Genomic DNA, 26,976 nt, shown 5'->3' on the forward strand with positions numbered 1-26,976 from the left:
TGTGGAGACCTCACATTCTACCCTGGGTACAGCTGAGGCTCCAGACACTCTTAGTAATGATTCTTTACCCAGGGCTCCGGGCTCAGCAGAGAAAAAGGGCAGCAAGCATAACTCAGTAATTAAACCTTCAGTGCTGCACAAGCAGGACACTGCATCATCGAAATATTCCACCGCTCAGAGGACAGTACCCACAAATTTTTCATTACTGTTTACGTCCAAGTTGGCCTCAGTACCAGGAAGGTGTCATGCCTCTCATACAGTCTCGGTGGCCCCCAAGGCATCCTCATCGATACTGTCTACTTTGACCAGAGTGGACTTGCCAGGGCAGCATATACCCTCAGTACCAACAACAGAATGGAGCCCTGCTCTTCAAACCCACTCAGTACTGCAGGAATTCAGATTCTCAAGGGATCTATTTCTTTTGGAGGCGTCTGAGTCTCCCTTGTTAGTTGGTAGTAAGAAGTTATCGGTACCGAGACAAGCATGGTCATGAAGTGGGACCTTTCCATTGTCCCAGGGCTGCTTACCATGTGGCTCCAGCATCCTCTTCTGCCCTTATGTCAGGGCCTCAGCCTGCAGGCCCTAGCAGCCAGCCAGGAGCTCTCTCTAGCTCCCCCGCTCGCTGCTTGCAGCACTGCTCTGTCCCAGGTGCTGGCACTCCTTCCTCCTGCTAGGAGCCTGGTCTTCTCCCCTGGAGCTTCATTCAGCTACTGAACTCTGCTCTGCACTGCAGCTCTTCTTATATGAGCCTGCCTGGCCATGATTGGCTACTCCTCTCAGGCCCTTTCTAATGGGCTGCCTCTGGCACAGCCTTCCTAGGGCTGCTTTTAACCCCTTTTCTCCCACTGAGGGGTAGCTGTTCACAGGGTCCTCTGATGATTCGTTGCATACCTTTAAGGATTCCAGAGTCACTCTGAGATCTCTTGGGACTTACACACCTATAAACAAATGAAGGTTTAGTAGATTCCATATGGCTCAAAGATCCTGCCCCGCTTCATTCTCCGGATCCCAGAGACTGTTTGAACCACCCAGGAAAAAGTCGAGATTCCAGAGGAAGAGACCACCTGCTTCCACTACTGAACCATCATCCTCATCCAAGCATCAGTTTCAATGGGCTAGTTGAGGGCCCAGAACTGTCCCACTAAACTGAGCTGTATATACACTATTTTTCCCACCTTCCACCCTTCAGAAACTCTCTCTCCTGCTGTCTTCTCACGTGGGAGAGAATCACATTGGACAAATGGGTGCTGGAGATTATAAGATCTGGGTACGCTATCCATTTTACCTTCCTCCAGTATATTCACCTCCCATCCTGTTTCTCTTCAGGGACCCCTCTCACGAGCACCTGTTAAAGCAAGAAGTCAACTCACTTCTGTGAATGGGAGCTGTGGAACTATTTCCTATTAAGCACAGAGGGAAAAGATTTTATTCCAACTATTTTCTGGTCCCAAAAAAGAATGGAGAGTGGAGACTGATTTTAGATCTAAGCTTCCTAAACAACTTTGCCAAGTCTCAGAAGTTCAGGATGGTGTCTCTTGCAGCTATATTTCCATCATTAGAACCAGGGGATTGATTCCTCAACCTTCAGGGGAGCCCAGGACCTCAGAGTGATGGAGGAAAACTCTTTGCCTGCCTGCTAATTTCACTTATAAGAAAGGACATGTCAGCAAATCCTCCCCTTATGACTGCTTTATGTTGGGAGAAGTGTAGTTAGCATTTTTATCTATCATTCCTTTTCACAGTAACTCAGCAGAGCTGCTGTGTCTCCCTGAAGTTTTTTTACCCAAATTAATTGCAGTATGCCCATGGGAGCCCAGTATTTGTTTTTCAGTGTGGCCTGAGATTGTATTTGCTATTTGTGTTTGTAATTATTCTCTTGTGTAGGATTCACAGCTCTTGCGAGTTCTACGAGGGAGTGTCTTTTCCTGCTGCTGACCCTGAATGATGGCTTTGAACTGTCCTTGAGTCTGAAGTGGAAAAACACACCCTTCTCCATGTCAGAGTACTACGTTTCCAGAAAAGTGAAATGAACGGATAAGGAGGAATTTTTCTCTGATAAATAGGTTGGGGTCTTGTACTATTCTCAGCTGAACCAAAATTTGCCACCAAATGGGAACCTATTAACAATATTTTTATGGTATCGTGATGCCATATAGCTGCCGTTCACCTGTGGTATATGTTCACTGAGTTCTCCATATGAGTTTTCTTTACCCTATTGTCCAGCATGGAGATGTGGAGAACACTATCGTACAGTAAACGCTACTGGTGGTGTGCGGCTTTGATCAGTGATAGCTGACCTGCTGGCAGCATCTGGAGACAGCTGTCCAGGTGAAGTGATGTGTTTTGGGTAACTTTCCTGAAAAGGTTTTTTGGTTCTCATAATTTTTAGGCACAGCTCAGGAGTATGGAGGAATCATACGTCATGGTGCAAAACTATTGTTTGCCTTTGCAGAAGCAACTGTCCCAAAAATTACTATCATCACCAGAAAGGTAAGGTGGCATTATTTCTTGGTGTTCTCGAAAGCCTCCTGTTCTGCTAGAAGTAATGTTATTCAGAGGCGACTTCCTTCTGGAGTCCTGTTGTCTCTTGCTTCCTCTCTCATAAGGCTTCTTTCTTTCAACTTTCAAGCAGCTTATGTGTCTACTCACCTGTCAGAATGTTGCTACAACTCCTCCATGCCCTTTGCCGCTAAGCTCCTTCAATATTCTGTCTGCTCTCACCTTCATTTCCTTGCTTGGCTCTCTTGTAGACAAGTGTCTGACCCCTCCATGTCACTGAACTTCTGTCAGTGAGGGCACAAATGACCTAACTCTGGCCAGATCCAGACATAGTCTCTGAACTTTTTGTCACTTTAGACAATTGAGTCCTATTGCCTCACCTCCTGGAGCTGCGGTGAGTCTGTATTCTCCTTCCTTCCTTCTCTGCTCCTCTGTTAACATCTCCTTACATGGCTGCTCCTCTATCTTATGCTTTTTCATTGTCCCTCAAAGCTCTGTGCTCGGTACCCTTCCCTTCGCCCTTCTGTTCCTAGCTATCTGTTCTTTGTTAGACTCCGTACTGATCGGTGCCTTGTAAATGCAAACTCTACATACCTTAGCTGCTCTCAGGGGTTCAGCTACCATCATCTCGCTCTTCCTTCTCTGTTCAGCCTCACCTTTTGAACTGCTTATAAGACACTCTTCCAACTCAACATGCCAAAACTGAACTTCTTATCTTTCTACCCTTCTCCCTGCTTTCTCTATTGTTGTCAAAAACTCCAGAATCCTCACTTTCTCCTAAGGTTGCCACCCTGGTGTCATTTTGACTCCTCCTTGTAGCATAATACATTCACCAAACCCTGCTACTGTTTCTTCCTGTCTAATCTCTCCCTTTTTCTTCTCTGTCCATATCACTAAGAACCTGCTCCTTGAGCCCCTTCAGATCCTCGTTTTGGGGGATGCATGCCTGACTCAAGGGTCCCAGAATGTTCAGAGCTGTGTAACCATGAGAGGGTGTGCATATGGGGCCCAGTGTTATAAATCATGACTGTTCCCTCTGTGTGTGCCATCACGAGTGGTCTTGGGACCCTAACCATTCCTCCTTCCCTTTCTCTTGTGCACGTCTACTTGAACTGAAACTTAGTGTGTGTTTATTGTAATTCAACATTAGCAGTAGGAATGAATGAATGAAGTTTGGTTGGCTGGTTCCTGATTGTTTGTAATGGCTGACAAAGTGAAATGCCCAGTCTTCAGGTTGTGGGCCTTGTGGAGTAAAAACACCTTCCTTCTCACATGCCAGCACTGTTTGTGTCAGGGGTATCCCTGTAAGCCTCTTTTGCCTGTGCAACATTTGCTTTTAGAATAAGGACTAGCAGAGATGGCTTTAGCTGCTCACCCTGTGGAAACTGCATTGCAACACTAAGGCATCTTTGGGTCCAGCACCCAGTAAAAAATCTGAATAATTGGATCGGGGAATATCAAGAGTCCGTGGAAGTACTGTTCTGCTGTCATGTGAAGGTAGGTTCTTCCCAGAGGACAGATGAAGAAAAACTTAAGAAGATGATTGAGTTCTCAGATCATGTCTTTGCAGCACTGTGCAGATTCTGCATCCAACTGGCTTCTCTTTGTTCCTGTCACAATTCTGAATCATAAGAGTAGAGCTGAGTGCTTTAGATCTCAACAGGCCTGTGAGAGTGAGTCTGCAGGAGGAAAAAAAGCAACTTTGAAAACATGGGGAGAAAAAGTGTATTCCATCAGGACAGCTACTGACTAAGCCAGAAGGATCGCCAAAAAGGATTGCAAAGAAGGATTGCAAAAAAAATTTTAAGTACCTCAGAACCAGTAAGCCTGCCAAATAAGCACTGGGGCCACTGGACAATCGAGGTGCTAAAGGAGCACTCAAGGAAGATAAGGCCATTGCGGAGAAGCTAAATAAATTCTTTGCATCAGTCTTCACTGCATAGGCTCTGAGGGAGATTCCCACATTTGAGCCATTCTTTTTAGATGACGAATCTCAGGAGCTTTCCCAGATTGAGGTGTCAATAGAAGAGGTTTTGGAACAAATTGATAAATTAAACAGCAATAAGTCACCAGGACCACATAGTATTCCTTCAAGAGTTCTGAAGGAACTCAAATGTGAAATTGCAGAATTACTAAGTGTAGTTCGTAACCTATCATTTAAATCAGCTTCTGTACGAGATGACAGTAGGGATAGCTAGCGTGACACCAATTTTTTTAAAAGGCTCCAGAGGTGATCTTGGCAATTGCAGGACAGTAAGCCTAACTTCAGTATGATGCAAATTGGTCAAAACTATAGTAAAGAATAGAATTATCAGACACATAGATGAACATCATGTGTTGGAGAAGGGTCACCACGGCTTTCTAAAGGGAAATCATGCCTCATCACTCTATTAGAATTCTTTGAGGGGGTCAACAAACATGTGGAGCAGGGTGATCCAGTGGATATAGTGTACTTGGATTTTCAGAAGGCCTTTGACAACGTCCCTCATCAAAGTTCTTAAGCAAAGTAAGTAGTCATAGGATAAGAGGGAAGGTCCTCTCCTGGATCAGTAACTGGATTAAAAAACATGAAACAAAAGACAAAAATAAATGCTCAATTTTCAGAGTGGAGAAGTGAATTGTGGTATCCCCCAAGGATCTGTACTGGGACCAGTGCTGTTCAATATATTAATAAATTATCTGAAAAAAGGGGTAAACAGTGAGGAGGCAAAATTTGCAGATACAAAATTATTCAAGACAGCTAAGTCCAAAGCAGAGTGCGAAGAGTTACAAAGGATCTCATAAAACTTGGTGACTGGACAACAAAATGGCAGATGAAATTCAATGTTGATAAATGCAAAGTAATGCACATTGGAAAACATAATCCCAACTATACATACAAAATGATGGGGTCTAAATTAGCTGTTACCATTCAAGAAAGAAATTTTACAGTCATTATGGACAGTGCTCTGGAAACATCCGTTCAATGTGCAGCACCAGTCAAAAAAGCTAACAGAATGTTAGGAACCACTAGGAAAGGGATAGATAATGAGACAGAAAAGTGACATTATAATGCCACTATATAAATCCATGGCACACCCACACCTTGAATACTGCATGCAGTTCTGGTTGCCCATCTTATCAAAGATATATTAGAAATGGAAAGGGCACCCAGGGCAACAAAAATGATTAAGGGTATGGAACAGCTTTCATATGAGGAGAGATTAAAAAGACTGGGACTTCTCCTTTTCCAAGCTGAAATGACTAAGGGGTGATATGATAAATGTCTATAGAATCATGAATGGTGTGGAGAAAGTGAATACAGAAGTGTTGTTTACCTCTTCACATAACATAAGAGGCAGGGGTCACCCAATGAAATTAATAGGCAGCAGGTTTAAAACAAACAAAAGGAAGTACTTCTTCACATAGTGCACAATCAACCTGTGAAACATTGCTAGGGGATGTTGTGAAGGCCAGAAGTATAACTGGGTTCAAAAAAGACTGAGATAAGTTCATGGAGGATAGGTCCATCAAAGGCTATTAGCCAAGATGATCAGGGATGCATTCCCATGCTCTGGGTGTCCCTAGTTTCTGTTTGCCGGAAGCTGGGAGTGGATGACAGGATGGATCCACTCGATGATTGCCTGTTCTGTTCGTTCTCTCTGAAGCACCTGGCATTGGCCACTGTCGGAAGACAGGATACTAGGCAATATGGACCATTGCTCTGATCCACTGAGGCCATTCTTATGTTCTCATTAGTTGCTGCAAATTCACTGTTTTGTGGTTTGGGAACATATTATTTTCATGTAAATTTCTGAACTCTTAAGATAGCTTTTGATTTCTCTTTTTTATATTCAGCATTGATTACACTGCTGACACCAGCAATATAATAATAAAGATGCTAAAATTGGAGGTCCTGATTCTGCACTAATTGGCTATTTGATAGAACCATAAAGTTGAGGTTAGTATCAACTGAATTCTAAACAGATTCAGTTTTCTTTTCTCATTCTGGTACAGTTTTGCTCAGAAGTACCTTTCCCAACCTGCAACGACAACTTGTTTGTCATTTTCAAAAGATCTTTCTGAGTCGAGACCAGCAGGCGTGTATTATGGCACTACTGTACTTTCAATACATTAACCCTTTCATGATAAGGAAGGAGGAGGCCCTTGTGATGGACACGTTTTATAAAAGCAGATATGAAAAGCATTACTTTCATGTCATTAGGTTTAGACACCTCTGTTGTCTCACTTTAGTTTAGTGCTTTTGTTAAATAAAGGTCAACCTTGACACAGACTTTCTGTGAATTTTGGAGCAAAGTTATGCCAATGCTGAGCAGTTGCTCTCGAAATGGACCAACTTGGGCTCTCTTCAGTGCGTCCTTGTCTCTGGAATGGCAATAATTGCAGAAGGGATTTCATTTGTTGCTGTTGTGCACTTGTCTGATATCAATGGCTTCCTGTCTCTTCCAGGCTTATGGGGGTGCATATGATGTGATGAGTTCGAAGCATTTACGAGGAGATGTTAATTACGCATGGCCTACTGCAGAGGTTGCAGTAATGGGTGCAAAGGTAAATGCAGGGTGTGTTTCACTTCTGACTTCCAGCAGCCATAGCCATCTCTGAAAATCATTGAGGAGGCTTGCTGATATTAATACAACTGATTTTCTCTGAAGTATTTTACAAGTTTATAGCACAGCTTTTACTGTAGTGCTTTAAATCCTATGCCTTAAATAAAAGAGCTTTTTTTCACAATGGATTAATTATTTCAGTCCAGTTTCAGGGCATGTTTGTATGTCTTTCTAGGGTGCGGTCCGGATCATTTTCAGAGGAAAAGAGACAGATGCAGAAGCAGAATATGTGAATAAGTTTGCAAATCCCTTCCCTGCGGCTGTCAGAGGTACCTGGGACTTTGGTCTTCGAGTTCCTTTCTTAAATTCCTTGCTTAAAGTCCTTTGAAAGTCAAATTTTACTTGTGTGGTCTGTGGTCACTGGCTAACACTTTGATCAAATATTAGGTTAATCACACAGCGCATTTTAAAGACAAGGGATTTAGGAATGAAAGTGGTACTAATCATAGTTTGGAAATTATTCAAACACTCTTACTTTTTTATTATTATTATTATTATTATTTTATTTTCCAAATTCCAGCTACAAAACAACACATCTGAAGGGCTTCTAATACAATTTCTTTGAGGCACTGGTGAGATGTAGGGCACAGGGCCATGTCTGAGGTGCTGATAAGCATATTAAAAATGTTCTAAATTGAGAGGCATTTCAAAACTTGGACAACTTCCATAGTACTTCAGAGCACGCTGACAGTTTGGGTGGAGTTTAATGAGGTGTGCTGGTCTACTTTAGAAGGGACCAGACTTCTGGCTCAGCTTCAGTTCCCCAACATACACTACTGCCCCCAGGTGGTAGGCACTTGGTTTTTGTTGTTAGTGGATTTAATTCTGTATTTCCATATATTTAAAAGTTTGTTTCTTATGAGTTGAACCTTAAAGTGCATTTTTACTCTGAAAAATGTGTGTGTAGAAATGTCTTTCTCAATCAGACGATCAGTTCTCCGTATGTTTTACTTACATCTGTTTACTCTACTGATCAGTATATTCATTTGTACCACTTTTTAGTCCCATCAGTAGCACAGTGTGGTAGCATGCACAACAAGATGGATTGTTTTCTGGCTAGTGGATTATCAACAGAAGTGTTAAATGTTTTCACTGCAGTGTTTATTGTTGGGGCTTGAGCCAGAAAAAAAAACAGAATTTCACTATCAGATGCCAGGTTGAATTTGCAGAATTGACAGAAAATACATCTTGTCATTTGTAAACTGAACTGACTTGATTTGAACTGCAAGAGACTATACATATAGAACTTCCCAATGAAATGTATAGTTATTCTTGAATTGAGCCCCACTGTAAGTCTAAATTTCTTGGCTTTCTGTTGTTTACTTCTTTGATGATAAAGTTTATGCAAGGCTTTTTAAGTTATTGAAACACATTGTCAACTTTAACTTCAGTTTAATTCAAATGCTTCTCTTGTGAGTTAAGTTACAAATTAGCAGTTGCATGCAGTTCTCTAATACATGAATTGTTTAGTTACTGCATAGTTTTGATGTTGCAAAGTAATTACAACGAGATATATTGTGGTTGGGAGGCAAAAGTGTTTGTATGTAATTTGTTTTTGGTAAATTAAACAGGGTTTGTTGATGATATCATTGAACCTTCTACCACTCGAATCCGCATTTGCCGTGATCTGGAAGTGCTGGCTAGCAAAACGCAATCCAATCCCTGGAAGAAGCATGCGAACATTCCACTGTGAATATGATGAAGAATTGGTTACAAAATGAAGCCACTTTTGAGACATGCAGAAGTGTTCTGAATACGTATATTCTTTAGTTAAAGTGGAGAACTTGAACTTAGCACTATGAACATTTCTTTTAATTTTAATTTGCTTAAGTATTATATAGCAATAAATTTTGAGAGAGTGATTTTATCTGGTATAACATGATTACTTTTAATTAACAGATTCTTTATTCAGCCAACAGTCCTCAAATTGCTTCCTCCTTAGAAATCATGAGTCCAAACGGATTCCAAGACCTCAGGGTCTGATCTTCTGGGATGGAGACAGGGAAGGAATGTCCCTTGAGTCCATTGACTTTCCATCGTTGTTTGGCACAGACAGAAAGGGCTCCAATAGAGAATCATGCCTTTGGATCCAGTCAGACCTTGGTATAGTTGGGATTTGGGCAGGACAACGGTCTGGGAAGGATGCATCATCTCTGGATCCTGGCTTGTTGGTTCCGTCCCTGTATTATAGCACCCATCAAATTTGTTAGCCAAAACTCCCAGTATGCTCCCTCTAATGGTGCTGATGGTAGGGTTCTTGTTGCATTTGGAACCATCCTGAATGCAGAGTCTTGAGGAATTTGCTCTTGGGCTCCATGGTTTCACTTCCTCTAATGTTCTCTCCAGAACAGCTAGTTTTATGCACCCATTGAAGCAACACTCTTTGGGTGAGATTGCATTCTCATATGTGGGTGTAATAACACTTGGTGGGTAGAAACTTAATTGTTTGTCTAATTAAAGTTGGATTTAATGAAAGGGGTAAAATGTGCAAAAGTATCCTGACATTGCTCAATTCATTGTTACTTTTATCACAACTTTCTATTGCTCTTTGTGACAAGAGCTTGACAGAAAGTAAATTAATATATAACAGTGGAAATTGGTAATGGATAATTGAAAATAAACACGGTGTGCAAATTACTGCACTCCAACATGCAGATTTGTGCATTTGGGGAATTTAAATAGCACACTGAGTGGTGTGTTAAGTGCTTTGTGTGTATGGGACTGGTGCCTTGTTCCTGTGGGGTGTGATGTTGCGGATTGTCAGAAATCAGGACCTACGGCAGAGCCAGTCTCTGGGCAACCTAACAAGCGCAGCCAGCATGTAGTAGGCTGCCTGATTGGCTTCACTGCCTGAGTGGTGGGAAGAGCCAGCAGACAGGCTCTTAAGTTCAGCAGCTGCTCAAAGCATTCACCCACAGCTGTGGTAGCTCCTACACCTACTTGTTCCCAGTCTTGCTCCCACCTTCTTCCAGCCCTGCTCCAGTCTTTCCCCAGTCTTGCCTTGCTTCAAGTAACAGGCTTTTGACGCTCGGCTCCAATTCCTGGCTTTTTTTTTACTCTGGCATTTGACTTTTGACTCTGGTTCTGACCCTGAGCTCCAATTCCTGACTATCTACTCCTGCTCCAACCACTAGACGCAACCACAATGTGCTGGTCTGTAACACAGATGTAGGTGTCATGTGTGAGGATGTTGGCATTGCTTCAATTATGTGATTTTTCGCTTTTTAATTTTCATGTATAAGGTTTATTTGTTGTATGTATGACACTGAGAAAATGAAATTAAAATCCACAAAGAAAGAGAACAATTGGTAATGTTTTCCACTACCAACACCGTGACATCAGACTACATGCATGTCTGCTATAAAACAGTACAGGGACGCACGCACACACACACACAAAAAGGTTGGGGGGCAGAGAGGTGATTAGAGGAAAGAAGTAAGCAGGCCAAGGCAGGTTACACAGCCTCTGCTGTCAGCAAAGTGTACATCTCTGGCTGCAGCCAGCATAATCCAGCTGATTTAAATACCTAACTGTAGTACTGTATCGTGGAAATGAGTATCTGAGTGCAAAGTAATTTTATCTAAAAATTACTAAAAGAACACCGACCAAATTATTAAAATTGATAACTGGGGAATTATTAACTGATTGTCAGGTGACTAGTTCAGGGAAACTAAAATCAAAATATCTATTTGTGTTTTTAGATAAGGGAAGTGCAATAAATTTTATATACTTGAACTTCAGTAAAATATTTGATAAGGTGCACATGGGAAATTATTAATTAAATTAGGGAAGATGGGGATCAGTACAAGAATTGTAAGATAGGAACTGGCTAAAGGTGAGATCAGTATTATTTGATATTTTTGTCAATGACATTGGCACAAAAAGCAGGAGCATGCTGATGAAACAAAGTTGGCAGCATCAATACAGAAGGAAATCACAATATTATACAGGCAGATCTGGACGACCTTGAAGACTGTAGTGAAAGAAATGGGATGAAATTCAATAGTACAAAGTGCAAGGTCACTTAGGGTCTAATAATAAGAATTTCTGCTACAAGCTGGGGGCTCATCAGTTGAAAGCAACAGAAGAGGAGAGACACCTGGTTGTGTGGGTTGATCGCAGGATGACTATGAGCCATCAGTGTGACGCAACTGAAAAAAGCAAATGCTATCCTAAAATGTGTCAGACAAGGTATTTCCAGTAGAGATAGGGAAGTATTAACGCTATTATACAAGGCACTGGTAAGACCTCATTTGGAATACTGTGTACATTTCTGGTCACTCATGTTAAAGAAAGAGTAACTGGAAAGAGCTTGGCTTTTTTAATCTACCAAAAAGAAGTCTGAAAGGGTATATGATGGCTCTCTATAAATACATTCAGGGTAATACCAGGGAGGATGAAGAGGTATTTAAGCTAAAGGACAGTGTTAGTACAAAACCAAATGGATATAAGTTGGCCATGAAGAAATTCAGGCTGGTAATTAGAAGTTTCTAACCTCCTTCTCCAGGTTCCTGCACATGGATCCCACTTACAGTGTCCATGTGCCCCAGCACAGGAGTTTGAAGCATTTTCACTAGTAGTGTCCTGTAGCAGTCGTGCATGCATCCTGCATGCGCTTGTATCCTAATAAAGGTCATTCTTATAACTGTTTCCCATGACAGATGTCTGTACTGTCTGGGTGAGGAACATACCACTAAGCCCTGTTCTACACTAGGACTTTAGGTCGAATTTAGCAGCGTTAAATCGATGTAAACCTGCACCCGTCCACACGATGAAGCACTTTTTTTCGACTTAAAGGGCTCTTAAAATCGATTTCCTTACTCCACCCCTGACAAGTGGATTAGTGCTTAAATCGGCCTTGCCGGATCGAATTTGGGGTACTGTGGACACAATTTGGCGGTATTGGCCTCCGGGAGCTATCGCAGAGTGCTCCATTGTGACTGCTCTGGACAGCACTCTCAACTCAGATGCACTGGCCAGGTAGATAGGAAAAGAACCACAAACTTTTGAATCTCCTTTCCTGTTTGGCCAGCATGGCAAGCTGCAGGTGACCATGCAGAGCTCATCAGCAGAGGTGACCGTGATGGAGTCTCAGAATCGCAAAAGAGCTCCAGCATGGACTGAACAGGAGGTACAGGATCTGATTGCTGTATGGGGAGAGGAATCCGTGCTATCAGTACTCCATTCTAGTTTTCCAAATGCCAAAACCTTTGTCAAAATCTCCCAGGGCATGAAGGACAGAGGCCATAACAGGGACCCGAAGCAGTGCCGCGTGAAACTTAAGGAGCTGAGGCAAGCCTACCAGAAAACCATAGAGGCGAACGGCCACTCCAGGTCAGAGCCCCAAACGTGCTGCTTCTGTGATGAGCTGCATGCCATTTTAGGGGGTTCAGCCACCACTACCCCAGCCGTGTTGTTTGACTCCTTCAATGGAGATGGAGGCAACACGGAAGCAGGTTTTGGGGACGAAGAAGATGATGATGATGAGGTTGTAGATAGCTCACAGCAAGCAAGTGGAGAAACTGGTTTTCCCGACAGCCAGGAACTGTTTCTCACCCTGGACCTGAAGCCAGTACCCCCCGAACCCACCCAAGGCTGCCTCCTGGACCCGGCAGGCAGAGAAGGGACCTCTGGTGAGTGTGTACCTTTTAAAATACTATAAATGATTTAAAAGCAAGCATGTGAAAGGATTAATTTGCCCTGGCATTCGCGGCTCTCCTGGATGTACTCCCAAAGCCTTTGCAAAAGGTTTCTGGGGAGGGCAGCCTTATTGCGTCCTCCATGGTAGGACACTTTACCACTCCAGGCCAGTAACACGTACTCGGGAATCATTGTACAACAAAGCATTGCAGTGTATGTTTGCCGGCATTCAAACAACATCCGTTCTTTATCTCTCTGTGTTATCCTCAGGAGAGTAAGATATCATTCATGGTCACCTGGTTGAAATAGGGTGCTTTTCTTCAGGGGACACTCAGAGGTGCCCGTTCCTGCTGGGCTATTTGCCTGTGGCTGAACAGAAATGTTCCCCGCTGTTAGCCACAGGGAGGGGGGAGGGTTAAGGGGGTAGCCACGCGGTGGGGGGAGGCAAAATGCGACCTTGTAACGAAAGCACATGTGCTATGTATGTAATGTTAACAGCAAGGTTTACCCTGAAAGAGTGTAGCCATTGTTTTATAAAATGTGTCTTTTTAAATACCGCTGTCCCTTTTTTTTTCTCCACCAGCTGCATGTGTTTCAATGATCACAGGATCTTCTCCTTCCCAGAGGCTAGTGAAGATTAGAAAGAAAAAAAAACGCACTCGTGATGAAATGTTCTCTGAGCTCATGCTGTCCTCCCACACTGACAGAGGGCAGACGAATGCATGCAGGCAAATAATGTCAGAGTGCAGGAAAGCACAAAATGACCAGGAGGAGAGGTGGTGGGCTGAAGAGAGTAAGTGGCGGGCTGAAGACAGGGCTGAAGCTCAAATGTGACGGCAGCGTGATGAGAGGATTCAGTGCTGAGGCTGCTGGAGGATCAAACCAATATGCTCCAGCGTATGATTGAGCTGCAGCAAAGGCAGCTGGAGCACAGACTGCCGCTACAGCCCCTGTGTAACCAACCACCCTCCTCCCCAAGTTCCATAGCCTCCTCACCCAGACGCCCAAGAACGCGGTGGGGGGGCCTCCGGCCAACCAGCCACTCCACCACAGAGGATTGCCCAAAAAACAGAAGGCTGGCATTCAATAAATTTTAAAGTTGTAAACTTTTAAAGTGCTGTGTGGCATTTTCCTTCCCTCCTCCACCACCCCTCCTCGGCTACCTTGGTAGTCATCCCCCTGTTTGTGTGATGAATGAATAAAGAATGCATGAATGTGAAGCAACGATGACTTTATTGCCTCTGCAAGCGGTGATCGAAGGGAGGAGGGGAGGGTGGTTAGCTTACAGGGAAGTAGAGTGAACCAAGGGGCGGGGGGGTTTCATCAAGGAGAAACAAACAGAACTTTCACACCATAGCCTGTCCAGTCATGAAACTGGTTTTCAAAGCTTCTCTGATGTGTACTGCGCCCTCCTGTGCTCTTCTAACCGCCCTCGTGTCTGGCTGCGCGTAACCAGCAGCCAGGCGATTTGCCTCAACCTCCCACCCCGCCATAAACGTCTTCCCCTTACTCTCACAGATATTGTGGAGCACACAGCAAGCAGTAATAACAGTGGGAACACTGGTTTTGCTGAGGTCTAAGCGAGTCAGTAAACTGCGCCAGCGTGCCTTTAAACATCCAAATGCACATTCTACCACCATTCTGCACTTGCTCAGCCTGTAGTTGAACAGCTCCTGACTGCTGTCCAGGCTGCCTGTGTACGGCTTCATGAGCCATGGCATTAAGGGGTAGGCTGGGTCCCCAAGGATAACTATAGGCATTTCAACATCCCCAACAGTTATTTTCTGGTCTGGGAATAAAGTCCCTTCTTGAAGCTTTTGAAACAGACCAGAGTTCCTGAAGATGTGAGCATCATGTACCTTTCCCGGCCATCCCACATTGATGTTGGTGAAACGTCCCTTGTGATCTACCAGAGCTTTCAGCACTATTGAAAAGTACCCCTTGCGGTTTATGTACTTGCCAGCTTGGTGCTCCGGTGCCAAGATAGGGATATGGGTTCCGTCTATGGCCCCACCACAGTTAGGGAATCCCATTGCAGCAAAGCCATCCACTATGACCTGCACATTTCCCAGGGTCACTACCCTTGATATCAGCAGATCTTTGATTGCGTGGGCTACTTGCATCACAGCAGCCCCCACAGTAGATTTGCCCACTCCAAATTGATTCCCAACTGACCGGTAGCTGTCTGGCGTTGCAAGCTTCTCAACTGTGAGGGCTGCTCTCATCTTGGTATGCATGCGCTTCAGAGCAGGGGAAAGCAAGTCACAAAGTTCCATGAAAGTGCCCTTACGCATGCGAAAATTTCGCAGCCACTGGGAATCGTCCCAGACCTGCAACACTATGCGGTCCCACCAGTCTGTGCTTGTTTCCCGAGCCCAGAATTGGCGTTCCACTGCATGAACTGCCCCATTAGCACCATGATGCATGCATTGGCAGGGCCCATGCTTTCAGAGAAATCTGTGTCCATGTCCTGATCACTCACGTGACCGTGCTGACATCGCCTCCTCGCCCGGTATCGCTCTGCCAGGTTCTGCTGCTTCATATGCTGCTGGATAATGCGTGTGGTGTTTAATATGCTCCTAATTGCCAAAGTGAGCTGAGCGGCCTCCATGCTTGCCTTGGTATGGCGTCTGCACAGAAAAAAGGCGCGGAACGATTGTCTGCCGTTGCTCTGACGGAGGGAGGGGCGACTGACGACATGGCTTACAGGGAATTAAAATCAACAAAGGGGGTGGCTTTACATCAAGGAGTATTTCAGGCAGGACTTCACGGAGGGTTCCAATAAGAAATGGTGCACCTAAGTAATTGTTCTTATTGGAACAAGCCGGTTGGTCTGGCCTCTGATTGATACATGGCTAGATTTACCTCGCTGCACCTTCTCTGTGAGTGACTGCAGTGTGACCTTGAGGAATGAGTCCCCTAGACAGGGAAGGGGGGGAAGCAAATGAGTACAAAACAAATCTGGTCTATTTCTTGATTTGATCCACTCCATCTATCTTTTACATCTTTGGCTGGCAGAAGATGGTACAGTATGACTGCTAGCCATCCTCATCTCTTGCCTGCCCGGCAGAAGATGGTACAATACGACTGCTAGCCATCCTCATCTCTTGCCTGCCCGGCAGAAGATGGTACAGTACGACTGCTGGCAATCCGTATCGCCTGCCTGCTCACCATAAGACGGTTCAATAGGACTGACTGCAGGACTAAAGAGAATGACCTGGTCAAGTCACTTCTAATGTAGTCCCTGCGCCCATGTCTGCCCAGGCGCTCCCGGCCGACGTGGTCAGGAGCACCTCGGACATGACGATGACGGCTACCAGTCGTATTGCACCGTCTGCTGCCACAAGGCAAGGGGTTGCTGCTGCTGTGTAGCAATGCAGTACCACGTCTGCCAGCACCCAGGAGACATACGGTGACGGTTACCTGAGCGGGCTCCATGCTTGCCGTGGTATGGCGTCTGCACAGGTAACTCAAGAAAAAAGGCGCAAAACGATTGTCTGGTGCTGCTTTCACGGAGGGAGGGAGGGAATGGGGGCCTGACGATATGTACCCAGAACCACCCGCGACAATGTTTTAGCCCCATCAGGCATTGGGATCTCAACCCAGAATTCCAATGGGCAGCGGAGACTGCGGGAACCGTGGGATAGCTACCCACAGTACAACACTCCGGAAGTCGACGCTTGCCTCGGTACTGTGGAAGCACTCTGCCGAGTTAATGCACTTAATGCACTTAGAGCATTTTCTGTGGGGACACACACACTCGAATATATAAAAACAATTTCTAAAAAACCGACTTCTATAATTCGACCTAATTTCGTAGTGTAGACATACCCCAAGTGTGAGATTTGCAAGTCCTTCAAGAAGTGCACACAAAAGGAGAGAGAGTCCAGAATGAAGCTTTTTCTGATGGAAAGCTCCAAGAGAGCTACTTCAGACTCAGAGACTTCTGTTTTCACGTCGTCTCTCTCCAGTGCTCCTGTCACCAGAAATGTGACGCCTAATTCTGGAGCAATTACATAGACAAAAGAGAGTCAGAAAGGTTCTCCAGAGAGTCAGGGACCTCTGCTGTCCAAGGACTGAGTGTCTGACTCTCAATTTCACAGCACTGACCTCTGTCTCTGCTTCCAAGAGTCTTCAAAGGAGCCACTCATGCTGGGGATTGCAGAACGGCTAGTGCAGACGAGCTCTTCCTGGTGTGGGGAAAAAGAGGAACTAGGCAGCACAGAGCTGATACAGAAACTACCCCCTTCTTCAGCTGAAAGATCTCAGGGGAAAAAAAGGATCATCTGCCTTTCTCCTCTTCAGCACCATCTACAGCAGCACTGCCTCTCTCAGAACCAGAGTGCTCAGGACAGTCTTCTGCAGAGCTTCCCCTGTAGGCACTGGCAGCTTTGATCAAAGCCTGCTCAGCACCAGCAGGTTCAGCTGCAGAGGAAGCTTCAAAGCAGAGAGCGGCACCTACAGCATCCTCACTACAGAGACCTTTTACAACTACATTTTCAGCTCCAAAAGCTTTTTTTGTATCTTCACCAAACTTCAGGGTCACTCCAGAACCTCAGTCACCAGTCCTGGAGGTTTCCCCGATCTCGGTGCCAGACAGATCGTCTCTTCAAAAAGAAGTGAGGGTACCTCTAATGAAAATGTCTTTGAACCAGCATGTCAATGCAATTAAGGATTTGAGTACCATTCAGATCATTCAATCTCCTGCCATGGCTTCTGCATTAGAGGTTTCTTCCTCCAAAGTCTCTGATTCCTCTGCAGACTCTGACAGGAGCCCTCCAAGAAAAGGGAAATCACACGGGTTGAAAGAAAATAAGTCTAGGGAGGCATATGGAAAAGAGCCTCCTAATAGTCCTGAGAATGCTAATTCTAACTCTGCTGCTTTGTTCTCTTCAAACTGGCCAAACATCCCTTTCTCCTATGGTCCACAACTGTGGCCATATTGGCCCTCATGTCCTCAGTAATCACAATTTCAAGGACAAATTCTCCCACAACATACAGGATCTATTTGTGAGTCACCTGCTGTAAACTCTTGTAATTCTAATAACTCTACTCGTCAAGTTCAAGATGCAGAGGAACAGCAGATTTCAAGTGATGGTGAAATACCAGCCCATCAGGACAATCCTTCTGATCCTGTACTTCATTCTTCTTCCTTACCATATAAAAACCATTTCACAGACTTCAGCTGATGATTTTAACACCTTTCAGAAATTATTGAAGCATCGACCTAACTACATCGGCTTAAGCACTACACCTCTTGCTGAGCTGGAGTTATTAACTCAGTATAGTGGGCAAGTTACATCTATGTGAGCTGCATTTTAGTGTAGATACTTAGAGTTGGGTCTATGTAGGCTGCCTTATGTCGGCCTAACTCTGCAGTGTAGCTCAGGCATTACTGACTACATGTATTGTGATGCAACACTCATCATAGCTATCTGTCAGTTTTACCAAAAGAAGTGCAAACGATTATTGAATATTTGTCCTTCAATGGTGGAAATCTATTCGGTGCCAAGGCTGATGAATCTCTGTGTTCATTAGAAGACTTGAGATCCACACTCAGATCATTGAATTTATACACTCCTTTCAAAAATAAACAGTTTTGTCATCAATCTTCACTCCTCAGATATAGGAACACTCAATATCCTTCTTATACATATTCCCAACAGCAGGGACCTTCTAAACAATCTGTAGAAGGAAGGCTAGATGTTGGAAGAAGTCAGCTCCACTACCCTCTTCTGTAAGTAATCAGTCAGATCAGACACGAAAACATCAAATTTGATGTGATGATCGAGGATCTTGGACTAATTTATAAAAGTGTTGTATACCCTTTACTTCACCCTTTGGTTCCCATCTATCTTATTTCCTGGAGACTTGGATGGCAATCACCACAGATCAATGGGTCCTTCAAGTAACCAGGGATGATTCTGCTGTTCAATTTCAATCCCTGTCTCCCTGTACCTGGTCCCTTTTCAGGGACTACTCTCATGTGAGTTCCAAGCATCAGGAGATAGACAAACTGGTCAAATTCAGAGGAATAGAGTGAGTACCTCAGGAGTATATTGGAGAAGGTTTCTATTCTCCCTATTTCCTCATACGAAAAAAGAAAGGTGGCTTATGTCAGATTCTAGATCTCAGGAACCTCAGCAAATTCATCTGATATGCCAAGTTCCACATGGTAACTCTCGCTTCAGTCATCCCTAAACTGGATCCCATGGATTAGTCCATTATGCTCAATTTACAGGATGCTTACACACACAAAATATCTATGTTTTATGGCTCTGGGGAGTCAGTACCAATTCACAGTGGTGCCTTTTGGAATTTCATCAGCACTGAGGGTGTTTACAAAGTGCCTATCAGTATTTGCAGCCCATCTGTGCAAACAAGGGTTGTATATTCCCCCACACAAGCCAGTCATCTACATAAGGGCGAAGTTGTGGCAGCAAAGAAAGTGATTCATTTATTTCGATTCCTGGATTTGAGGATTAACTTTAAAAAGTGAAATCTGATTCCGTCACAGTCCCCTGAGTTCATTGGTGCTCTCTTAGTCTCAATAGCAACGAGAGCATTCCTCCCACCAAACAGTTTCCAAATTTAAAAAAATAATTTGATTTTCCACTTTTGTACTCAAAATTGTGCCTCAAATTTCGTAGTCATCTGGGTTTATTATGTACATTTGTAACCCCATTTGCCAAGTTACATATCAGTCCATTTCAAGTGTGGATCAAGTCTGTTTACAGACCAGCAATCCCTGATATGTCAGTGAAAGTGCTGATTCCAGATCAAATTCTATCCTCAATGGAATGGGGTATGATAGAGGGAACTGTACGTGTGGTAATTCCATATACCCCCTGATTTGTGTCTAAAACTTTGATAATAGATGCATCCAAGATGGGCTGGGTAAAACATTTATATCGTATTCAGGCTCATGGCCTCTGGTCCAATCTAGAATCCATGATTCACATAAATGTACTAGAACTAAGGGTGGTGACATTAGTTTGCAAAGCATTTCTACCTAGCATAAAGAATTCTTCAAGTTCTTACAGACAGTTCGACAGCTACCTATTACTTAGACAGGGAGGCACAACATGAGGCCTTCTTTGACAACAAGCCATAAAACTTTGGAAATGGTGCATTTAGAATCACACCAATCTGACAACTCTTTAACTCCGTGGAGAGAAAAATGGTCTAGCAGAAAAATACACTAAGCAGAAAAAAATACATCCTATGAATGGGAATTAAAAAATTCAGTACTAAACCAGATTTTCTGAAAGTGAGGGCTTCCCCAGATAGACTTAATTGTGTCAGTTCAAAACAGGAAATATCCTATATTTTTCTCTCAAGAAGGAAAGAGTCCAGGATTTCTAGCAGGCATATTCATGATTTCTGGTCACACCATCTGATGTGGGCTTTCCCTCCATTCCCACTGATTCCAAGAGCATTGCAGAAAATAAGGCAAGAAAAGGCTCAAGTTATACTGGTGGCTTCCGGTTGGCCTCTGTCGCACTCTGGCATTGCGTCAGTGCCTGTCCTCACAATGCTTTGTTGCTGTAGCTCCCAGCCCAGGCTGCTCACACCCAGTCTGCCAGCATGCAGGTCGTACCCTGAGTGTCTGTGTGCTGGACAGCCCTGGATCAGCAGCTCTAACCCCAGTAGCCTTTCTACAGCCCCACTTTGGCTTCCACCAGCCTTGGTTACCACTTGCAGGTTGACCCCAACACACTCCCAGTCCCGGATTTTCCCCAAACCGTGTGTTCTGCAATGTCCAGCCCTCTCTGGGACAGCTAAGAGGAATAATAAGGTTTGTTTGTTCTTCTGAATACACAAAAACATATCACAAATCTTATTAACCTAACTGGGTGTAAATATACCCTTCCCTTTAAACACCGCACTGTTGTTTATGGTTAAAATGAAGTGCATTCATTAACAAAATATATATAGGATTGAGTGAGCTCAGGAATAAGGAATGAAGATAGAGTTACAAGTAAAACAAAGTATGCTTCTGTCTAAAATTTAATATAGCAAGATACAGGCATTAGTCAAGATGGTTTCTCTCACCGGTCATTTTCTTACCAGTGATGGCTGACTTTCCATCAGTCAGGTCCTCCTAATTTCCCTTGTTGTCAAGGTACAACACGGTACTAATTTCTTCATCTTAGATGAAAGATCTTTACCTAAGTACATTTCACACATATATTCGATTCAAGAGACTTGAATCTGCTGCTTGGTTGAGGAACTCATCTTACACAACTTGCAGCTTGTGTCTGTCTAGTTATGGATGCCAAAGATGGCTTCTGTCCTTGCTTATATCTCCCAGAGCTCAATGACTTTGCTTCAAGAGGCAGGATGACCTCATGCTGTTCTTCCCTTCTTGTGGGCTTCCTATCTCCCTATATTATTTCTGTGCTAATGGGGCATCCATTGTTTCAGATTCCACAATGCTTAATTTACGTATTAAACAGGTAGATAGGTGTGACGTTACGTACTATTTGGGTAAACTATACAATGACTATCCATAATTCCTTACATAGTGTTAATACATATACAGTATTTCACAGTGATATTGATCACCAATATGTCATTAGCTTTCAGAAAAGACCTCACTCTGTTCACTTTTATAACACAGTAATATTGTATACAGTCAGTTGGTTCAGTTGCTTATCACTTGAGGCTCTGGAAGGGCCGGGGCACTCAAACAGCTCAGGAGTTTTCAGAACCAGCTATGCAAATATTCCTGCCATATAGTCCTGTAGCCAGACCCTCTATTGCCTAATTTGTATGTGGAAATGAGGCATCCACCTAAGAAAATTACCATGCAGGAAAACCCAGCATGTAAGCAGGGTATTTTCAGAGAGTAGCTCAGTCCCTCAGCAGAGGGAGGATGGTTGCAGTTGGCACAGAATGCACAGGGCAGGGGCAAGGCCCAGTGTGAATGATGGGAATGCAGCCAGGGCAAAAAGTCCTATTTTTCTAATGATGGAATTGATGCACTGAGCTTGGAGGCAATCCCTGCACCCTCCGTTTTGACCAGCTGCTTGGCCTGTAGCTGTGGAACTCAATTTATTGTACAGCTAAGTAACCTCTCATTCTCCTTCAAGTATATGGTTTTATAAGTGCTCCACCATAGGAGACTCTGAAGTAGTAACCCAGTGTGGAGTGGGGTGCTAAGGAGATAAATCCAAGATAGTTTGGAGGACTCTGTTACCAAAGTTGTGTCAGCCCTAGAAGCAGGTAAGATTGACGTAATGCTTGGTGAATGTTGAATGAAGGACCAAGTTGCAGTCCTGCAGATTTCTGCTGTGGGAATATCCTTCAGAAGAGCTAAAGATGTGGATTGAGCCATAGTGGAATGGGCTGTCCTCTATGGGATGTGTGTATCCTAGTAACTTTATAGCAGGTCAAGATACAAACACAAACCCACTTGGGCAGTCTTCAAGTGGAAATTTGCTGTCCATTTGGCAAAGGATATAAAGGGTCTGGGAAAGGACCTAAAAGACTTAGTCTTGTTGAGCTAGAAGGAAAGAGTCCTCCTGAAGTCTAGTGTATATGGACTAGCTTCCTTCCTCGAGGATAAAATACCAGAAGACTAATCTTCTGATGGATCTGAAATTCTGATGAGACTGGGAAAGACGCAAGGGTAGGGATGTATAATGGCTCTCTCATGGTAGAAGATAGGGTGTGGTAGGTCTGCCATGTATGCCCCGAGTTCTCCGTTCTTCTGGCCATTGTGATGGCTATCAGAAATAAAGTCTTGAGGGAGAGGTATAAGAGGAAGCACATAGTCATTGGCTCAAAAGACATTGAGCACAAAATTAAGGTCCAATGGGGGAGCAAAGTTTCAGATAGGAGGAAATAATTTATGTAAACCCTTAAGGAATCTAACCATGGTTGAGTGGGCAAAGATTGAAGCCCCTTCAGTAGGTGAATGGAAGGCCAGATAGTGACCAGAGGTACTCTGAGCTCATTGACAGACCTTGTGTCTTTTAGTCCAACAGGTAATTTAGGATCCTTGAAAGTGGGACTTCTGAGGCTTGCAAAGAGTGGTGAGAGCACAAGGAATGGAAACATTTCCACTTCTGCAGTTAAGTCTTGGAAGTAGTCGGTTTTCTGCTAGACAAGAGAACCAACTGAATGTTAGGAACTGAGCCTTCAGAGTTGAGGGGTTGGGATGGTTCAGGGAGCCTGAGTTCAGTGACAGGAGATCTTCCCTAAGGGGAAGACAGAGAGGGATTGTTATGGCAAGGCAAAGGAGATCTGAGGACCACACTTGTCTTGGCCACAACAGTGCTATGAAGATAACACACCCCTCCTTGTCTCAATCTAAGCAAGTTTTGAGGAGTAGATGTATAGGTGGGTAAGTGTAGCATAAGATTTGGGACCACGATATTAGCAAGGCATCTCTCAGGGAATGGTGGCCATATCCTCCCTTGTAGCTGAAAGAGCGACATTTTGCATTGGTTGAGGTTGCAAAGAGGCCCCAGGTTTGGCAGATGCTGTGGAAGATGGAGTTGTTTAACTCCCGCTTGTGGTCCTGCTCAGGGATTCCGCAAGTGTGTTCTGAAGGCTGGATAGATTATCTGCTGAGAGTTCTATCTGATGGGAGATGCACGAGTCGTAGTCTTGTCCAGCATTATCCGGATAGAGTGGCCTTCTATGTTGTGAAGAAAGTGGTCACAAGCATAGTGGACTGCCCTTAGATTTAGGATATTGATGTGGAGCACTATTTCTTGTAGGGACTATTTTCCCTATGCTGTGGCCCCTTGTAGTTTGCCCCACACAGACACCAAGAGAGAGGCATCCATTGTGAGGATTTTTGATGGAGGACATAAGAATGGGTTTCCCACGCAGACCTTCAGTGGGTCTTACCATCACTGGAGAGAGTCTAGTACCTGCATAGTCACCATGATTCGTTTGGAAAGACGGAGTCTGTTTAGGGTGTTCATAGTACTTAGTCATGCCTGAAGACATCTGAGATTCAGTCTCCCATGTGGCTTAATGATTGTGGAGGCCAACACATGTCCCAGGAGTTGTAGACAAGTCCTTGTAGTTGTTTGGGTGCTGTCCCATAAAGATCAGGTTGGACATCATGGAGAATCTTTCCTTGGAGAGTTAGGTCCCGGTGGTTAGGGAGTTTAGCATGGCTTCAATGAAGTCTACCTGCTGGACTGGTATTAATGTAGACTTCTTTAGATTGATACAAAGGCTCAGGGACTAAATAGGACTAGGACCTTGGTGGTTGCTGACTGGGCCTCTTGTGTGGAATGGCCCCCTGAGAAGCCACTCATCCAGATATGGAAAAACTGGGTTGCCCCACTGATTCAAGTGAGCTACTACTGCTGAGGGCACCTTGGTAAAGACCCTCGGAGCCCTGGAGAGTCCAATGGGGAGGATGTAGTATTGGTAATGTTCCAAGTCTATGACCAAGCATAGAAAGTGCTTGTGGGTGGGGTGAATAGCTATAGGGAAGTAGGTATCCTGGAGGTGAAGGGAGACAAACCAGTCACCCGGATCTAGGGATGGGATTATGGTGGCTACTATTACCATCCCAGTGAACAGAAGCATCAAATGCAAGTTTTTCAAGGGAGTTGTCCAGGTGAAGGAGAGACTGCATGACCTTTAGGGTGAATTTGTTTGTTTGTCGTGTGCCTGCTTGATTGAAATTTATAGTGTAGTCTCTTGTGGAAGCTGTTTCTTGAGCCTTGAAATGGAGCCCTGCACAGATACAAAATTTGTATCCGCTTTCAATGTGCGATCTGCAAACATGGTCCGTGTATATCCACATCCATGGTTTGCATATATCTTCATCCACAGATACAAAATGGATACCTGCAGATTTGCAAGGCTCTAGATGCAAAATTTGGATCCACATCCATCTGCGATCTGCAAACATGATCCACGGATATAAAGCAACTATCTACAGATTTGCAGGGCTCTACCTAGAAGCCTGGTAGGCAAGGCTGAGAGCTTCCTAACAAGACTATAGCCTGCTATCCTTTGATCCCTGATCCCTAATCCCTTAAGGATCCCTTGATGAGGGGCAAGGGCTAACTCAGGGAGAACAGTGGTTTAAAATGCCAGTTCATAAGTGACCAGAGGAGCTAGCAAATAGGAGCATCAAATGGGAATTTTGTGAGGGAGTTTAGAGAGGGACCGTGATACACCACATAAACATTCTCTAAACTTAGGCTAATAACCCACCACCCCCAAAGGCCACTCCCTCCCTCCCCTCATAAAGAACAAACATTTAAAAAAAAAAACCACTGCAAGAGTAAAAATATTTCAGGCAGAAGTCCAGGAGCAGAGTGGCGGCTATCCAGTTTATTGCACTGAATGCAGCATGTACAATTACCTACCTTGTAGAGAGTTAGCATACATGTGCCTTTGGTGCAAGCAACTCTTGGCCTTCAGAGACCATGTACAGGCTCTTGAGACCGGAGTGGCTGAACTGGAGGAACTAAGTGAGACAGAGAGGTACATAGAGGAGATTTTCAGGGGCACAGTAGAGCGGTCCTCCCCCCAGTCTGACAGCCTCTGTGATGTTGAGGGGGATGAAAGTCTTGGGGAAGGAGAACATTAAGCTAGAGTTGAGTGAAACAATCCCACAGTTGAGGATCTCCTTCCAGAGGATGACATGGTATCCTCACGCACTGAGGATACCCCTTCAGGGGAGGGGAACCCAGTTATTAGGAAGAGTCAGGTAATTGTAATAGGGGATTCAATTATTAGAAATACTGATAGTTGGCTTTGTGATGAACAGAAGAACCGCAAGGTGAATTGCCTGCCAAATGCAAAGGTTGTGGACCTCTTGAGACATCTAGACAGACATGTGCAGTGTCAGGGAGGAGTTGGTGGTCATGGTACATGTAGATACCAGTGACATGGGGAAGGATAGGAGAGAAGTCCTGGAGGCCAAATTTAGGCTGCTAGGTATGAGATTAAAGTCCACAGTCTCCATGGTAGCATTCTCTGAAATGCTTCCAGTTCCTCTCACAGAGCCAGTTAGGCAGGCAGGCAGACTTTCAGGGACTTGGTCTGGGGAAGAGATGATGCTGTTGAGAGGAGGGAGTTAGCAACTGCAAAACCTTTGGGGAAGGATAGGCTCCACCTAAACCAAAACAGAACCAGATTCCTGGCATGTGAAATTAAAAAGGTCATAGAGGAGTTTTTACACTAACGGCGTGGGGGAAGCCAACAGGTGCAGAGGGACATATGGTTCAGAAAGACACATCTCTTAGGGGAGGATTTATTAAAGGGCATACTCAATATCCTAGTAAAGAGAAGAGGGTAGAAGTTGATGAAGTGCAGATAGGAACTAAGAGAAAAAGTCAAATGAAAAAGAGTCCCATTCAGTTATATCACATGAAGGCAGACCAATAATAACACATTTTAGAAGTGCTTGTGTACAGATGCTAGAAATCTAAATATTAAGATGGGTGAACTTGAGTGCCTGGTGTTAAATGAGGATATTGATAAATAGGTATCACATAAACTTAGTGGAATGAGGTTAATCAGTGAGACATGGTAATACCAGGGTACAAAATATATAGGATTGACAGAGTAAGTCATGCTGGTTTAGGAGTGGTACTATATGTGAAAGAAAGCATAGAGTCAAATATAGTCAAAATCTTAAATGAATCAAATAGTACAAGAGAATCTCTATGGATAGAAATTCCATGCTTAAATAACACAATATAGCAATAGAAATATACTGCCGATCACCTGACCAAGATGGTGATGCTGACTGTGAAATGTGCCAGGAGATTAGAGAGGCTGCAAAAACAGAATATCCAATAATACTGGGGGATTACAACTATCCCTTTATTGACAGGATACATGTCTTCTCAGAACAGGGTGCAGAGATAAAATTTCTGTACACCATTAATGAGTATATAGAAGCAGCTAATCCTGGAGCCTACAAGGGGAGAGGCAATTCTTGATTTAATCCTAATTGGAACACAGGATATGGTCCAAGAGGTGAATATAGCTGAACGGCTTGATAATGGCGACCATAATGTAATTACATTTAACATCTTTGTAGGAGGAAAATATCAAAGAACCTGCCCCTCCCCAGCATTTAACTTCAGAAATGAGAATGACATAAAAATGAGGAGGCTAGTTAAACGGAACAGTCAGAAGAGAGAAATGCCTGCAAGCAGCATGGAAACTTTTTAAGAACACCATAATAGAAGTTCAAACTAAATGTATACCCCAAATAGAAAACAAAACAGTAAGA

At 44.0% G+C, this 26,976-nt stretch overlaps 1 protein-coding gene across 2 annotated transcripts in view; it reads left to right on the top strand.

Annotated features, from left to right (window-relative positions):
* The window catches only part of PCCB (propionyl-CoA carboxylase subunit beta), an 85,499-nt gene that overhangs the window by 47,556 nt on the left and 10,967 nt on the right, over positions 1 to 26,976 (top strand). The window contains exons 12-15 of one of the 2 annotated variants that reach the window (XM_074964078.1): positions 2,390 to 2,490; positions 6,949 to 7,047; positions 7,282 to 7,375; positions 8,678 to 10,531. In XM_074964078.1, coding sequence (XP_074820179.1) covers positions 2,390 to 2,490; positions 6,949 to 7,047; positions 7,282 to 7,375; positions 8,678 to 8,799 — 416 coding nt within the window. In that variant the 3' untranslated portion in view covers positions 8,800 to 10,531. Of the gene's footprint in view, positions 1 to 2,389; positions 2,491 to 6,948; positions 7,048 to 7,281; positions 7,376 to 8,677; positions 10,532 to 26,976 lie in introns of those variants that run through there. The other variant, XM_074964077.1, reaches the window with a different exon arrangement.

This window comes from Natator depressus, chromosome 9 (genome assembly GCF_965152275.1).
Source record: "Natator depressus isolate rNatDep1 chromosome 9, rNatDep2.hap1, whole genome shotgun sequence".
Lineage (NCBI taxonomy): Eukaryota > Metazoa > Chordata > Testudines > Cheloniidae > Natator > Natator depressus.